At 32.6% G+C, this 17,467-nt stretch overlaps 1 protein-coding gene across 1 annotated transcript; it reads left to right on the top strand.

Moving 5' to 3' along the window:
* The first annotated feature begins 12,395 nt into the window (after positions 1 to 12,395).
* LOC127714991 (uncharacterized) lies at positions 12,396 to 17,111 on the top strand. The gene is made up of 4 exons (XM_052221033.1): positions 12,396 to 12,552; positions 14,561 to 14,708; positions 15,878 to 15,958; positions 16,940 to 17,111. Exons 1-4 carry the CDS (start codon positions 12,532 to 12,534, stop codon positions 17,068 to 17,070), a joined length of 381 nt encoding a protein of 126 aa, XP_052076993.1. The 5' UTR covers positions 12,396 to 12,531; the 3' UTR covers positions 17,071 to 17,111.
* Positions 17,112 to 17,467: the final 356 nt, after the last annotated feature.

Raw genomic sequence — 17,467 nt, 5'->3', positions numbered from 1 at the left:
CGTTGAACATTTAAATTCGTGGTATCCCTGTAACCAGGAAATGAACGAAAAGATGTATGCAACGAATAATATATATAATAATGAATCTATAGTATTTAAAAAGTGAGGAAAGCTAATGAATAAGTAAATCTGAGATGCGGAAAATTTCTTTATTTTTGAACATTGTGTAAAAACTGTAAACACGTATGATGGTAAACTTTAAATTTTAACAATGGCGAATCTTTGATTATTAAAACGAGTGTTACAAACCCATTGAGATAGGGTCGCATCACTCATTACCGTTTTGTTTTTGACATTGCATCGGTAGAAAGCCTATTTATAGATGACACGTAAAAGAATGAAAACAGCCTTAACAGCTGGATAGGGATAAATATGAACAGAATATAATTTATAAACGTTTGTATTGAAACTGACTAACCATGAAAAAAAAACAACAAAAAACAACTGACTTAAAGTAGCTTTGAACTAGATAACTGATTCTGTAAAATATATATCCCATAAGTGCTAAAGTTCCTGGAGCTCTTTTCACAAAAAAATCTTATAGTAAAAATACTTGTTAGTAATATTTTTTTTTGAAAAATGTTGCCGATTTCATTGCCCCGCAAAAGATTATGACTGCTTTACAATTTCGACACTTAAAGTCATTATTGCTTAATTAACTCAGTACATTTGTGTTTGTGATAAGCGATGCCCGTCAGCATATATTTCGTGCATATCAATGACAAGAACGAATTAACAATGGATCATACAGGCAAGTTGTTCAAAGAGAGTCCACTGGTTAAAAGGCGTTCGATTGAGAGGTTATTCTGAATAGGTACCTGGATTTTGCCATACAAAAGGCCATATACGGACCCCTCAAATAGTTGTGACAAAGGTTTTAAGGTAGATCATAGGTATATATTTCTTTAGATAGAATTTTCTTATACTTTGCCAAAATGAAGATTTTACTATGCTTTTTTCAAAGATATAATAAAAACTATGGGTCACCGTGCTATTTTCCAAGCTATGAGTCGTTTTAAAATTGCCTAAATTTGGTTAGATTGTTCATGAAAAAACACATTTGTGTGCATAAAAAAAACCTATGAGATAGAATTTTGAAATAAATTGTGAGAAGATAGGTTTTATAATATGTTTTAAGAAAATAAAAAGAAAAAATGGTGTCGCCGAACTTGTTTTCTTGCTACAAGTCAAAAATTAAAAATTTCCCTATCAGTCCAGTATATATTTTTTACTAAAAGAGTTATCTTCCCTGAAATGGCTTATTTGAAAAAATTGATTCTAAAACACAAAATTTGATATTTGTTTAAATATTTTGAGTTGTACAATGAATCACCAATTTTTATTTACACAAATAAACAATCTAACCAATAATTTGTAAATCTGTCTCCAAATTTGCAGATTTAGGCAAATAACTAGACCGATTTTGTACTGGGATTGTACAATCCAAGATGGCGGTATACCATGAATCTACCTTAAATCGCACGTAGCTGCATATTTGTACATCTCGCCATGATATTTCTTTATCAACCATTCAAGACAAGTATAATAAGGTAACACTTGGAATTTTGTACACAATACGCTGGAATTAGGACTCGAAAATGATCTATTGTACCATGTTCCCTATAGAAAACAAAATGTCAAAGTGGTTTTGTACCTAAACGGCTTTATGGTGCTAAGAAATATATCCTTTGCATGATTAAAATTTAATGAATCTTCATTTATCAAGACTAATGAACAATTTCTTAAACTATAAAAAATATATATGTAATAAAAAGTAAGTATTTCAAGATTTTTCTCTTATATATTCAAACATTTGTCAACAAATTATTTGTGACTTTTTGTTCTGTGACTTTTTGTTCTATCAAATTTGTGACTTTCTGTCCTGTGACTTTTTGTCCTGTGACTTTCTGTCCATCTGCCGTTAAAAAAGGACCTCCCGCGCTCAGGGAGATTGATTGATTGTTGGTTGGCTTGCTTAACGTCCAGTGGGAAATGTTTCATGAATGTTCAGGACGAGAACAAATTAACAATAAATAAAATAGGTAGGTCCGGTAATAGAGGTCAACTAGGTTGCAGGTCGGGAAAATATGACTGCCACGGGAAAATGAGGGTATATCGGATAGGGACAGAAATTTGGCCTTGCAAAAGGACACCTACGGACCCCTCAAAGAGTTGTTGCTAGGGTTCATAACGTGCAGAGAGCTTGACACTCTCTCTACACGAGGTATCGGATTTAACGTCTCCATTCTGACCGGACGTGACTGCGTACTTGATACATCCCGCACGGCCAAACGGACGCCCCGGCCCACTTTGGCAACGGTTTTACTGCCGGTCGGAAGGAGACCTGTAGTGACCATATTTCTATTCCCCAGTCACCCTTGGGGACCACTCAGGGAGAGAAAGCTGCCGATACTACCAATGCTAATTGTTAGATAGAATGATAAGTACATCAGTCATTCTCAAGTTCATATTTATCTAATCAAAATATGCATGCTGGTGCTTAAAAAAAACTGTTTTAAATGTTGAATTTAAGGAATGCTCTGATTTCGAAAATTAAATCTTTCTATTTTGTTGTCGATTGATATCATCCTGCGTACCATGTAATATTGTTCGCTGAACATTCAACGATCATAGCAAAGCATGTGTACATCGGAATGCATTCTATAGAAACAAATAAATAAACCTGTTTTAAATTATCTACATTGGAAATCATGAATCGTGTGTCGTGTTCGACCAATAATCCTTTATTCTATGAAATAGTCGTTAATTACTACTAATAAAATTATTCTTTTGCATCTACGTTACTCTATATGCGTGTATTGCCACTTTACTTAGAAAGATGTGCATATATTTTAATTTTATTTCAACAAAATTTCCTTATTCAATTTGCTACTCGTCTACAAAAAAAAAACATTTATTGTTTCATTTTTGCCATCGAAGTTCTTGTTAGATATGTCTTTTATGATCTCGCAGGTAAAATATCAAAAATAAATCCATAGTTTTGCATGTACATGGACGGTTGTGAATTGAGGATTAGTTTCTTTATGGAAAACTCATTTCCCTTGATGGTAGTACTCACTGGTAATTTATCCTTAGTCTGTCTTTAATAATTTACAGTTTTAAGGAGCATCCTTAATCTTTTGCAAATAGATAAAGAATAAAATGAAAATTTGTTTTCGATTGCATTCAGGCAGAGAGAAACATATTTTTTGTTTGATTTCAAATAATTGCAGAAGATTTTTAGTACGGATATAAAACTTTGCTTAATCTTTTCCAATTTGCAAATATAATTTGGTGTTTTTTTTTAGCGCGAGGTAGATGAAAATTGTATGATCTAACTTTTTTCAGAGGTCTGTCAAATCTTGAAAGTATGATGTTCCCGGGAATCGCACGTTGCTATATAGAATTTTTGTAAAATTCAGAAACTTGCAGTACGGTCATATTTTATATTTCTCCGTTTAAAAAGAAAGTGTAAAAATAAGAAGGCGAAAACGGGAAAAGGGGAGGGTTGTTACACGACATGTTCTTCGCAATTTAATGTTGTACGAATAGAAACTATCTACAGAGACGTATTATATGTCTCTGCGATCTAACTTTTTTTTTCAAATATCGAATACAAAATCAAATCTCTAACTTATCCATGTTTGCATTTTTTTTTATTGACAGGTTTCTGAAGGCATTTGATTGGATATCAGTTTAATGTAGGCGTGGCAATCTATCACTTTTATCCAATCAGCTGTCTTATGAAACACACCTGTGTGTGATGATGCTTGAACACTGTCGACATAGTTTTTTTTTAATGAATTGATCATCAAAAGGTCATTGCTACTCTGGGCTTGTCATATAAAAAAATAGACAACGCTTATATATATAAGTCTAAATTTAAAACAACGTTCAAACCTATGATTGCGTTGGATAAAAACCGCAATTTTTATACGTGTGCATGCAAAACAAATTTCTTGGTAGAGGGGTCTAAATACAGCACAAACAACATTTTCCAAAAGACCAACAAAGTGAAAAGGTATATTTAAACAAACCGCATTTGACTAACAGGTCGAACAACGGCTGACTGCCATTGGCGATTGCCAAATAAACGGATCACAAGATGTAACAAAATGGATCTTTATTCTTAATTTGATACCAAACAGAAAACAATAAACTCGCGGAAAAGATGGTATACCGCAAACATGAGGTGCAAAGATTTGTACACCATATCCGGATTTCGACAATTAATGTCTCTTCAGTGATGTTAGGAATCGAAACGGTACTTGGAAGGCCATATAATTTACCTCAATTTAGGATAGACTTTTGAATTTTGAAGAGTCGAAATAGGATGAACGGATCATATAAACCCGAAGGCAAATATAATACTAGCCCAAACCGCATTTTTTATACGTGTGCATGCAAAACAAATTTCTTGGTAGAGGGGTCTAAATACAGCACAAACAATACTTTCCAAAAGACCAAAAAAGTGAATAGGTATATTTAAACAAAACGCATTTGACTAACAGGTCGAACAACTGATGTTCTTAAATATATATTAAGAATAAAAAAAAGTGATGAAAAAGAAATATTACTATATATTTGATTGAAATTTAGATTAATTCACTAGCATGTGCTATACAGATGAAGAAACAACGCCGAGTGTAGGATAAAACAAATTTGATGATTTTATGCTAAAAATTATATATTTTCCAATCAAAGGGGAAGCGTACGCTCTGTTCGCCCCCTGAATCCGCCACTGACCTAGCAATTACGACATAGTTAATCAATTAACAACTTTGTAAACAAAACAAAAATATAGAAAGCGTGTTTTGTATTCCTTAAACTGGGAACATTTTATGATATTTTGTGGACAATGTAAATCTTAAATTTGTGTTTCAAAGTCATACAAGATAAAAAAAAAATAATTGTAATTTCTGCCAAAAAAAAAACGTATTTTAGAATCACCAAATAATTGAAATCGGATTTGGATTAGTTTTGTGCTCAATGGAATTTAATTAGATTTTTTTTAATATTTATTCCTTAATAGTGACTATTTTGAGATCGAATTTAATGAGGTTCATATTTAAGTATGTGCCAAAACTGGAAAAAAATTATAGTTGCAAAAAAAACAGACTTCGTTTGGATGTGACCTGTCTAAATTTAATACAATTGGAATATTGTGGGAGGAGGGGAGAAGTTAAAGATCGAAAAGTGAAACTTTTTTCTGTTAACTATGTACTATTAATTTAGGTACATCTCTCAACGATTAATCTTCCTCAGCTGAGTATGTTCATGGCTTGAGGGAAAGAAAAGCAATTAATCAATAATCAATAACCCTTTCAGTTATGATTTGTCATAAACTGATTTAAAAGTAATCAAACGGAACTCAAACTGTAGGAGATGTGGTATAAACGTCAATATGACAGCAATCAAACGACAAAAACAACATAAAAACATCAAGAGGGTAACATATAGTCTTCAAAAAGAAACAGGTGTCTACAAAGTATGTCAAGTTCTAAATCGTGACGAGTTTATACAAAAATCGTGAATACATTTAACAAAAACAAATAAAGATCTGCCATTAAAACGCAATTCTCCAAATAATGTAACAATTTAGGAAAAAGCCTGAACATAAAAATACCAAAGGTACCAATCTTTTACTACTTAAAGGCATAATTTCCCCTTTCTTTAACATACAAGAGAACTTTACCAGGAGCCATGGATTGAATATCGTCCGCATATTTCCCAAACTGTCATGTAAATTGATGGCGTCGTGTATTAAAACAGAAGTAGGGTCACCTGAGCCATTCAGATTAAATGACATACACCGATTTGCTTGTTCAATAACTATAACATATTAAACAAAATCCTGCGGACAGAATATTGAAAATCGAAATTTAAAGTGAAAATCTATCTCTCTCTATCTCGTGCAGATATAAGACATTTCAAATGTTCTGGTATAATCTTCCTCTCTTTTCTATTATTGGAATGTACAAATATAGACAAATTATTGATGATTAATTTGATTAATGAAATAGAAAACATAAGCAAATGAATCTTTGAAAACAACACTTTAGATAAATTCTTATTTTTCATTTCGTTTAAGCACTATTGAGCTAACTCTTTCCTCTTATTGGGGTTTCTTTTGATGTAAACATCAAACTTCAATGTGTAGAATTAAACTTACTTATAAAAAAAAAATATTTAAACAATACTAAAAAATACTCGTGTTCAGGCCAATCCGTTAGCTTTTTTCATTTGGTTGGCATGTTTGAAATATATTAACATGTTGCAAAATATTGACAAACTGATAGTGCCACTTATTTGAAAGGATCTGCTCCGTAAACAAAATTCCTTTGAAAGAATCTATAATGATTCATTGTATAGCCCTTAACCGCATTTCATGATAATTGAAGATCAGAAGGATTCTAACTGATAACCCAATTTTCGACGAATTGTATACAAAACTAATAATTCACACACACGGTATCCTTTTGGAGTTCATGCGATCAGTCGGTTGTATATTGTCCATCGAAATACAAGCAGATCACGTACTAGAGGTTTATTTACGAAACAAATTTTGTAAAAAACAAAATTAGCTGTTGTTTAAATTATCATTTTCCCCTTTAATTTGGCAAGTACAAAATGTGGCTTCCTACTTGATATGCGATATTTTAATAAGCTGTTGTATTTTTAATTACTTGGTTTCATGCAAATACTAACAAAATTCCTTTGAAAGAATCTATAATGATTCATTGTATAGCCCTTAACCGCATTTCATGATAATTGAAGATCAGGAGGGTTCTGACTGATAACCCAATTTTCGACGAGTTGTATACAAAATTAATAATTCACACACACGGTATCATTTTGGAGTTCATGCGATCAGTCGGTTGTATATTGTCCATCGAAAAACAAGCAGATCACGTACTAGAGGTTTATTTACGAAACAAATTTTGTAAAAAACAAAATTAGCTGTTGTTTAAATTATCATTTCCCCCTTTAATTTGGCAAGTACAAAATGTGGCTTCCTACTTGATATGCGATATTTTAATAAGCTGTTATATTTTTGATTACTTGCCTTCATGCAAATACTACATCAAATCAATTCGCAATAACAACTATCACCTGTCGCTAAAACATATCTATACTATTAAACGAGAAGACCTCATTTTGTGTGTCGCTTCTCTTCCTTCCACAATAAATTTATCATCATGCCTCTGTGTCCTATAGGTACCATGCATAGTCGCATTTGTCATCCATTCTTATGATTATTCAGTTTGGGTTATTTTGGGAGAAAAACGAAAATAAAGGCGTCTGGATATTGGTTCCGTAATCAGACCGACTTTGGGAAGTACTTGGGGACAGGACAATTACTTTCGCGTTTATCTGCATGTATACTATGATTTTACTACTGTAATATATAGATTTTCTCTATATAATATAGCAGTGATCGCCGTGGTGAAGAAAATTGGAATTGATAGGTAATAGCAAATACACTTTATTTATAATATACATATGTTCAGAGTATACAGAAACGCGAACTGAATAATGGAATTTAACAGAAAAAAAAACGGACATTGGAAAAAAGGGAGAGGGCTTGTCTCCAAGTACCTTCGACTTTTGATACCTTTTCTGAAATTCTCCAGACATAAAATCTTTTACAAAAATTCATCCTACAACAGTTTACATACTTTCAACTAAGCTTTAAATGCCCGCGATTTCGCGGGTGTGTTCTAGTGTCGTTTAATCAGGAAGTTTTCAAATTAAGGGACTTTTGTGAAGTATTGATTTCTGCCCATAAGCAGTGGTGGATCTGAATGTACAGCAGTTTAATATTGGGATATTATTCACGTACTGGAATTTTATTTACGAAACACGTTTTGTAAGAAACACGATTATATGTTGTTTAAATTATATCCAACAGAAATCATTTTCCCGTTTAAGTTGGCATGTACAAAGATTGGCTTCCGACTTGATATGCGATGTTTTAATACGCTGTATCCATTAAGATTGATAACCAAATTTACATTTCATTGTGTAGGGTATGAAATGCATGTAATACAAGCATAAATGGGATGTGTATGATTCATGACTACAATAAACTTTAGTTTGTTTTATTATCAGTTTAAACGAAAATAACTGTGTTCCCGGGCCAATTAACTACAGTTTTTATTAGAATTCTTCGACTGCACCTAACTTTGGTGGATAGATGTCTCTGTGGCAATCATACCATATCTCCTTATTTTAATAAAGGTTAGACTCGAGAAACAGTAGTTGTCTGTTTTTAGTTCTTCATGTTATTTTGTAGGAATTTTGACCTCATTTACGTATTTTTTTTCAAAAGTTCAAACTATTTTAACCTAATCTTGACGGAAGCAAGTCATTTCGTACCTTATCTATTTCGTACCTCTGCCATTTCGTACCCAAATTTGCCATTTCGTACCCAACATTTACCATTTCGTACCCTCGATAAAATCCATTCGTACCATGTGGTGCAAATGCAGCTATTTTTCAAAAAACATTAAAATCATGATAACTTTTACAAATATATGATATGAAATAGTAAACATGGACTAAATACATGTTTACTATTTCGTATCATATATTTGTAAAAGTTGTCATGATTTTAATGTTTTTTAAAAAATAAAAGAAATTAAATTATGCATCCAGCCGTAGAAATTTCATAAAGACCGATGATTGGTTTAATAAAGCAGCACTTGGAAACTTTAATAGTTTTAATTACACTTTTTTGTTTGCACTTTTTGTGAACTTGCTATGGCTTTTTCAATTTGAGAAATTACAGACAACCAATAGATAACTTTTTCTGAAGATGGTTTTCCATAAAAAGTGCAAGCCGAAACGGCAACTATGCAAAAACAAACATGACAGGCGACACGTGACTAAGGTAATTAAGGCTGTGAGATCGTTGATAGTGACGGTGACCCGCCCGGGCAGTGATGCAACTAATCGTCGGACCTGTCGGACCTGGGGGGGGGGGGGGGGGCAGAATTTTAGAGGGTCCGGCAAATGACGTCTTTGTGTCAGACCCAATGACCGGCAAATATTTTTACTGTTTGGGGCCGTCAAAATTGAAATTTTTGTTGGTTCTTGTAACCTTGGCATTCAAATTAATAATGTAGTTGAAAGGCATTGAAAACCGAAAGTTCTAATGACACATTTATTGCCGGTAATAGGAAAATGTGCTGATGTAAACATATTTCGATCTTCTTTGCGTTTATCCAATTAGCGCAAGTCATGTGATCATAATTATTTTTCGTATTTCTCGGGAATTATCATTACACATAGCAATGAAAACAAAAGTAAATTTCCGGTAAAAATATTGAGTAGAAGCATGTTTTCAGCTTCTTTTTGATAGCTGAGGGATAATTCTGTTGATTACAAGACTCAGCAAGTGTTATCAGACGCGTTCCTTGGACGCACGGTTCATGCAATGGCGCGTCCAGACAGAAAACCATGCGTCCATGGCGCGAATAAGTCGCCATAACGAGAACATAATGTTAGTATAAAAAACGAGTTTCGTCTCCATATGACACATCAGTGGTGCATGAACAGTTGGAACAATAGATGGCCAAATCAATTATGTAGTTGAAAAGCACTGAAAACCAAAAGTTCTATTAAGGGACAACTAATGTCGTAATGACTAAATTTAAGTAAATTATAAAATTAAACAAAAACAAGTATTATTTTAGTTTTCTAAGAGTGTTTTTTTCTTCATTTTAGTTAATGTATGAACAGATTTATTCGTTTTGACGTACAAATGTAGCTTGCCACTGTCTTTGTTTTTGATCTAATTGTTCTTATGCCAATTATTGGCGTAAGAACAATTAGATTATCTTGTGTCAAAGTACTCCTGTGAGGAATAACTCTTGGGTCATCATTTATGTATTAATATATTGAATAAACTACAATGTTTATGAATATGAATCACAGATTACAATTATATATAACAAAATAAAAATTAATTATTCAAAAGCGTCTCATTTTATTTTTGAGTAAAAATATAGGTCTAGCAAAAATTTGATGGGTCTGGCAAAACTACTACCCTGTAGGCCCCAATGTCTGACAGAAAAAAAAACTGTTTGCATCTCTACCAATACCTAAACTTTTAAAGACTACGTTGAACGAATCTATCCCATCGAACTAGAGATAAAGGATACTACAGATACAGTTAAGTCTGCCTCATATCTTGACTTACATCAATAAATTGACAATGAGGGTCGGTTGAAAACAAAACTTTACCACAAAAGAGATGATTTCAGCTTCCCAATTGTGAACTTTCCATTTCTATGTAGCAACATTCCAGCAGCACCTGCATACGGAGTATATATCTCCCAATTGATACGATATTCCCGGGCTTGTATTTCCTATCATGATTTCCTTGATAGAGGATTGCTGCTCACAAGGAAGCTATTAAACCAAGAGTTCCAAATTGTGAAGTTGAAATCATCCCTTCGTAAATTATATGGACGCCATTACGAGTTGGTTGACCGTTATGGAATAACCGTTTCACAGAGGATATCGGATATGTTCCTTATGTCGTATCTACAATACCCTTCCCTTTTCACGAATGTGACCTACCGAATTATACTATTTACCGGATTTGTAATAACATAAGCAACACGACGGGTGCCACATGTGGAGCAGGATCTGCTTACCCTTCCGGAGCACCTGAGATCACCCCAAGTTTTTGGTGGGGTTCATGTTGCTTAGTCTTTCGTTTTCTATGTTGTGTCATCTGTACTATTATTTGTCTGTTTGTCTTTTTATTTTTGGCCATGACGTTGTCCTTTTGTTTTTGATCTATGAGTTTGACTGTCCCTCTGGTATCTTTCGTCCCTCTTTTGTAATAGTACAATTCGTCCAAGACAAGAAGCACTACAATGTGATAGCTGTTTACAATGGCAGCTACGTCTATGTGGGACAGGTAGGGATTGTTATACATACAAACCTTCCATGAGGTACGAAATGGCATATATATAAATCTTCCATGAGGTACGAAATGGTATACATACTAACCTTCCATGAGGTACGAAATGGTATACATAAAAATTTTCTATGAGGTATGAAATGGTATACATACAAAGCTTCCATGAGGTACGAAATGTCATACATATAAATCTTCCATAAGGAACGAAATGGCGCACATCAATTAGACATTTTTTTACAAAGAAATAAAACACATATAAATCTTTCATGAGGTACGAAATGGCATACATATAAATCTTCCATGAGGTACGAAATGGTATACATACAAACCTTCCATGAGGTACGAAATGGTATACATACAAACCTTCCATGAGGTACGAAATGGTAAACATATATATATCTTTCATGAGGTACGAAATTGCATACATATAAATCTTCCATGAGGTACGAAATTGCATACAAATAAATCTTCCATGAGGTAAGAAATGGTATACATACAAACCTTCCATGAGGTACGAAATGGTATACATACAAACCTTCCATGAGGTACGAAATGGTAAACATATATATCTTCCATGAGGTACGAACACTGGGTACGAAAGGGTAAACATACAAATCTTCCATGAGGTACGAAATGGCATACGTATAAATCTGCCATAAGGTACGAAATGGCGCACATCAATGAGACTTTTTTTTACCAAGAAATGAAACACATATAAATCTTCCATGAGGTACGAAATTGCATACATAAAAATCTTCCATGAGGTACGAAATTGCATACATAAAAATCTTCTATGAGGTACGAAATGGTATACATACAAATCTTCAATGAGGTACGAAATGGTATACATGTTAATATTCCATGAGGTACGAAATGGTCAAGGTACGAAATGGTCAGGGTACGAAATGGTTTTTGCCAGGGTACGAAATGGGGGGGGGGGGGGGGGGGGTACGAAATAATTAGGGTACGAAATGACTATAATTCATCTTTACAAATGGTCATACACTAAGGAGGTTTGTCCAGCGCGAGAAACACATTTGTTTACCTTCGAAAGGGCTTGTTTTAATGTGAAAGTACGACAGTGTTAGATATAATTATATTAAGTCAGTAAAACCGCTTAGGTAATTTCGTAGTATTAAGATCACAGAGAGTGCCATAAGTTGTGTCGGATCTCATGCCACATTTAACCAAGACTTTACTTTTTAAAGGGGTTTATTGCTTCAGTTGTTCTGATGATTTAGCTTAACTGTCCTCAGTTTTAAGTTTTACTTTCGTTCATGTATATTTAGAATGAAACAAGCCCTGAAATGTCTACACATCCAATAGTTTAGCTCAACTTAATAATAAAGTACACCTTGTAGATTCGAGTACACGTAATTATATAATAATTATGCTGTCATTTTTAACTACATGCTTACATGTAAAAATACTACATCAAATCAATACTGCAATAACAACTATCATCTGTCGCCCAAACATATGTTGTTTAATCAGGAAGTTATCTAGGGACTTTTGTAAAGTTTTGTTTTCTGACAATAAGGAGTGGTGGAATTTGAATGTACAGCAGTTGAAAATAAGGATATTATTCTGAAACAATGCAGAATTTCATTATACTGGTGAGAAGGCTGTTATTTTTGTCTATGCATCTTAATAATACAACTAGAAAATTTTGTTAATGAAATCTCTTTTAACCACCACTAACGAGAAATACAATTTTAAACGGCGCATACAATTTAAATTAGCTTTGATTATTTTTGTATTAGAATATATTGTATACCACTCACATTTAAAAATGTTAAAGCTTTCTTTGGGTAAAACAATTGAAGCTCAGTTTGACATATTGACTGTAAAAAAAAAAATTGCATAATGCTGCAAACTGAATGTAACTTATGTATAAAGAGCAAATCACAAGTAATTATAATTTAATCGGAGTGTAAAAAAGAATGTTCGAGAATAACGATTAGTCGCCAATCCTTCCTATTTCTTTCGGTTTACTGATTTTTACTTCTATTACCTGATTACAATTTTTATAAAAAGTAACTACTATAAACTATGTCGAACGCAGTATGTTAAAACCGCTTTAAATCGACGAGGGAATGTTAAAAAGGCATACAAACACAAATTTTGAAAAAAGTGTTCTGTATTACTGAAATACCCGGAAATAATTGGCAATAAGATGCTATATTCCAAATTAATTGGGATTTAGTCCCGTTTAGCCTCTACAAGCTTGTACAGTCAAACCTACCTTAACGGTCACGTTGTTGTAGCAGTCACTTGCCTTTAACGGTCAACCTTAAACCACCAAAAATGTTTTCTCTATATAAGTTAACTCTATCCAGCGGTTACCTAATTTTTGCAGCACGAAATCGTCATTTCTACTTTTAACAACGGTCATTTTCATTTTTTTTATCAGTAAAAATTTAATCATGACGAAACATAAATGTGTTCAGTATCGAGGTCATAATGAGAATTGGAACCCGTTTGCAACGAGATAAATTCGTAAATTTCTCGTGTTCCACTGCTTTCTGTTTCTATTGTAAACCATATCATCGACTTATTTATTCTCGAATATTTACTAGTTTGAATGTTTTTCTTCAAATTTAGTGCGTCGGAATCCATCATTTTTACTTGCCTGATTGTAAGAATGCTAAAACTTTAAAGTAAAATCACAAAAATACTGAACTCCTATGAAAATTCAAAACGGAAAGTCCCTAATCAAATGGCAAAATCAAATTTTCAAACACATCAAACGAATGGATAACAACTGTCATATTCCTGACTTGGTACAGGCATTTTCTTATGTAGAAAATGGTGGATTGAACCTGGTTTTATAGCTAGCTAAACCTCTCACTTGTAACTCTACGAATTAAAACACTAAAACAATTTGCCCCCGATCCATGCCACGTGCGATGTCGGAATTTTTAACGGAACTGCATTTTGAAGGTCACCTCTCTTGAGCAGTCACTTTTATTACTTCCCATGAGTTACAGCTTATTATAGGTTTAACTGTAAATTGTAATAGTTGCGCACAATCTGTGTTTAATCCCTGAAATATGAAATCCACGAAAAGGAAACAATTACATCAAATGTCTAAGAAAAAAATAAAGTAAGACTTTATGAAAATCAAAGGTAACACTGCCAGGTAACACATTTTTATTTTAGTAAACATTGCAGAATGTTCATAACAATTTCAAGGAAAAGGACCCAAACAAGACTTAAGGATGTTCGCTCCTCTCTTTCAAAATAACAAGGGTTTTAACAGACTGAAATAAATTGATAGAATATGAATAAAGAAACTTAAAAAGCAGAAAAAAATGTAAAGTCCGTGTCCTGGTTTTTGAGATATAATAATTTTTGGTCTTAATAACTTGAAACTTTGCAAGTAACATGTCCGCCGTTCTTTTCATCTGTTTGGCTTTATATGTGCAAATCTAGACCAACTGCACGTACATACGTCTATGTAAACAACTAATTTCCTTTATATTCGGTTTTAAATATTCATTAAATACTCATAAACTCCAAGACAATACAAAAGTTTAAAATATCAAAGTTTTACATTCCGTCATATTAATATATAGTATAAAATGTTTAGATTATTTTTGTAATTAACCCTAATCTTTGTAGAGTGCAGTATGTTTTGTGTTGTGTACTAGTTTTCGGTTAAAAAGAAATACCCTATGTACCTACTCTTATCAGTGTACCACAACCACACCCTGCTGTAGAGATGCTAACGGTAAAACACTTACTCACGACGAAGACTTTGGTGGACTTGGTATGTAATCAATGAATAATGCACTTCCATAATTGTAAATCATGAAACTCCAAAAAGCGAAATTTCTAACTGATTTGAAAATAAAATTTCAGAATACAAAACAAATCATTTATTTTATTTTTATTATATATAAAAGAAAGATATCTACCATGATTTAATATACTTAAACAAATACCTCGACAGAAGGTCTTGATTACATTTAGCTTAACGTGTTACCATTAAAATGAAACTCCTAAAAAAAACCAGAATTATCCCTTTATACGCGCGTTTCGTCAACAAGAGACTCATCAGTGACGCTCGAATCAAAAAGGTTAAAAGGCCAAATTAAGTTGAAGAGCATACTTAACAATTATCCTCGTTTTACATGGAACTATTTTTTTTTTATAAATTTTGACATTAGCTGTCTAAGGAATTCCAAGTGAACTTAGTTTTGCAGCCTTTTTACAGTTTTATTTTGAAGATTCAATTCTAGATAACTTTATTCATTATAAATGCCTCATTGGTGAAGTTTATCTTGCAATCGACCGTTTAACTATACAAATACAGCTGTAAAGCCTGACCGAAACGATAAAAGTATAGTATACATGTGTACATTTTGTATAGTCTCCTGGTTTCCTGCTTCTGTCAAGAGTAGCATTCAAATAACTGATTAAGTCACAGTGCTGTCTTCGCAGTCCGCGTCTATGCAATGTCGATTTCTAAACTGAACAACTTGTAATTAAAAAGAAATATGACTATATAAGTGTCAATGTTTAACTACAGTATAACAACAATATGCATACACTGTCTGAAAATAAGCAAAAATTTGTATTCGCTGTTAAACAGGAGATACGTTTCTTAAGCTCGTATAAATAAATTATATTTTCCTCAATAATGCACATATACTGTATATGTAACCCAACCTTATCAGTTGATAAATACATTCGACTGTTTTACTAATCAATTATGTTATGTATTCTCTTTTTCTACTTAAATACTCTAAATCATAATGCTCACGAAGACATGGATGTTTAAATTCTGCGTTATAATGATAATCGTAATCAGCTGGGTATTTCGTAAAATATATTTAGTTTGAAGTTTAAAATTTTGATGTTTATATATGTTATATACATTGTACCATACAGATGATACTAATATATATCAAAATTATCCATTTTTACCTTCTGTAGGTTTACCACTCAGTGGAACTTGCTCAAGTGTAATTGGAAAGAAGGGGGATATTTGCGATTCTTCTTGTGGTTGCAATTTAGGTTAGTTATGTTTTTTTTAATATACGCACCATGAAAAAGTAAAATAACAAAAATACCGAACTCCAAGGAAAATTCAAAAAAAGAAAGTCCCTTATCAAATGGCAAAATCAAAAACTCAAACACATCAAACGAATGGAAAACGACTGTCATATTCCTGACTTGGTACAGGCATTTCCTTATGTAGAAAATGGTGGATTAAACCTGGTTTTGTAATTAGCGACAACAATGCATGTAAAATTTATATTTTCATATTAGCTGAACAACGTTCAAAACACGTAAGACAATCAAAAGTGTAAAATTAAAAATAAAAAAAAATATTGCAAAACCTTTTTGACTATATAAAAAATAATAAACCGAATCCAAGATTTTTGCTTTGCTCTTATCTATAGATTTCACAGTAAGATAATTCAAGTCTCGGATTTGTGATTTATTTTCAATTTGTGTTTTGTTTAAAATTTTAGCACTGCTATCAAAATAGATTTTAAATTGGCTTGTAGTTAGAAAAAAAAATTACAAAGATATGATAAAAACATTACAACGAAACAAAATAATGACTCCAATAAGGTCATACGTTTCGTAGGTCCTCCAATATTTTTTTTATCAGTACAGATTGTGAGTCAAAACAGTGGATGTTACACGCTTTTTTCATACGAATGTAAAATAATTACTGAGTGGGATTATTTATCATTTCGTGATTGATGTTGTATCATACAATATAAAGTTATGGTTAATAGCAAGAATATTAAAAGTTAAAACTGTAATTAAAAACAAACCACATACATGTTTTCAATGATACATACACAATAAAAAAAAAAAAAAAAAAAAACAGAATGTAATTTTGAAAATAATCTCGTCATTTATCGTCATATACAATCTATCATCTGCGGAAATGCCATTTTTATTTGACTCACAGCCGTGAGTAAAATAGTGAAATAATACAGACAACTCTATGAAATGCTAATTGCAACAAATACTTGACAGGTTTAACATGTTATCGGCCAGTGACTGGAGTATGCTGTCTTCCAAGGAAATGTTATGATGCCGCCTGGGTAAAACAACAAGAACAGTACTGGGCAAATTGTCACCCGCCAACATGTTATTATCCTGTATAAAATGTGTCATACCATAACAAAATAAAATATCAATTTCCGTATTGATTGTTTACTTCATGTAACACAGGGCAAGACCAGTTGTATTATGTAGTTGTGAAAATCGGTAACATTCTGCTATCTATCTTAAATTTTCTCTGATCACGATGCTATCTTACGTTTTTAGTTAAGTGTTTATCTCAGATATACTTCTTCCGTACTTATTTGAATAATAATTGTTCCAATGTCCCTCCTTATGGATTTAAAAAAAGAAATAAATATAAGACTTTAAGTAACATAGTGCATTTGAAAGCTTACTCATATAAGACTCATTATTATATATCTGTCTTAAATCTCAGCAAGAATGGCAATGTTCATCTGCATTTATTGTTGCGAGATGTAAAGCTGTAAAACGATATTT

This window comes from Mytilus californianus, unplaced genomic scaffold (assembly GCF_021869535.1).
Source record: "Mytilus californianus isolate M0D057914Y unplaced genomic scaffold, xbMytCali1.0.p SCAF_9, whole genome shotgun sequence".
Taxonomy (NCBI): domain Eukaryota; kingdom Metazoa; phylum Mollusca; class Bivalvia; order Mytilida; family Mytilidae; genus Mytilus; species Mytilus californianus.
This window is presented reverse-complemented; position numbering and strand designations above follow the sequence as displayed.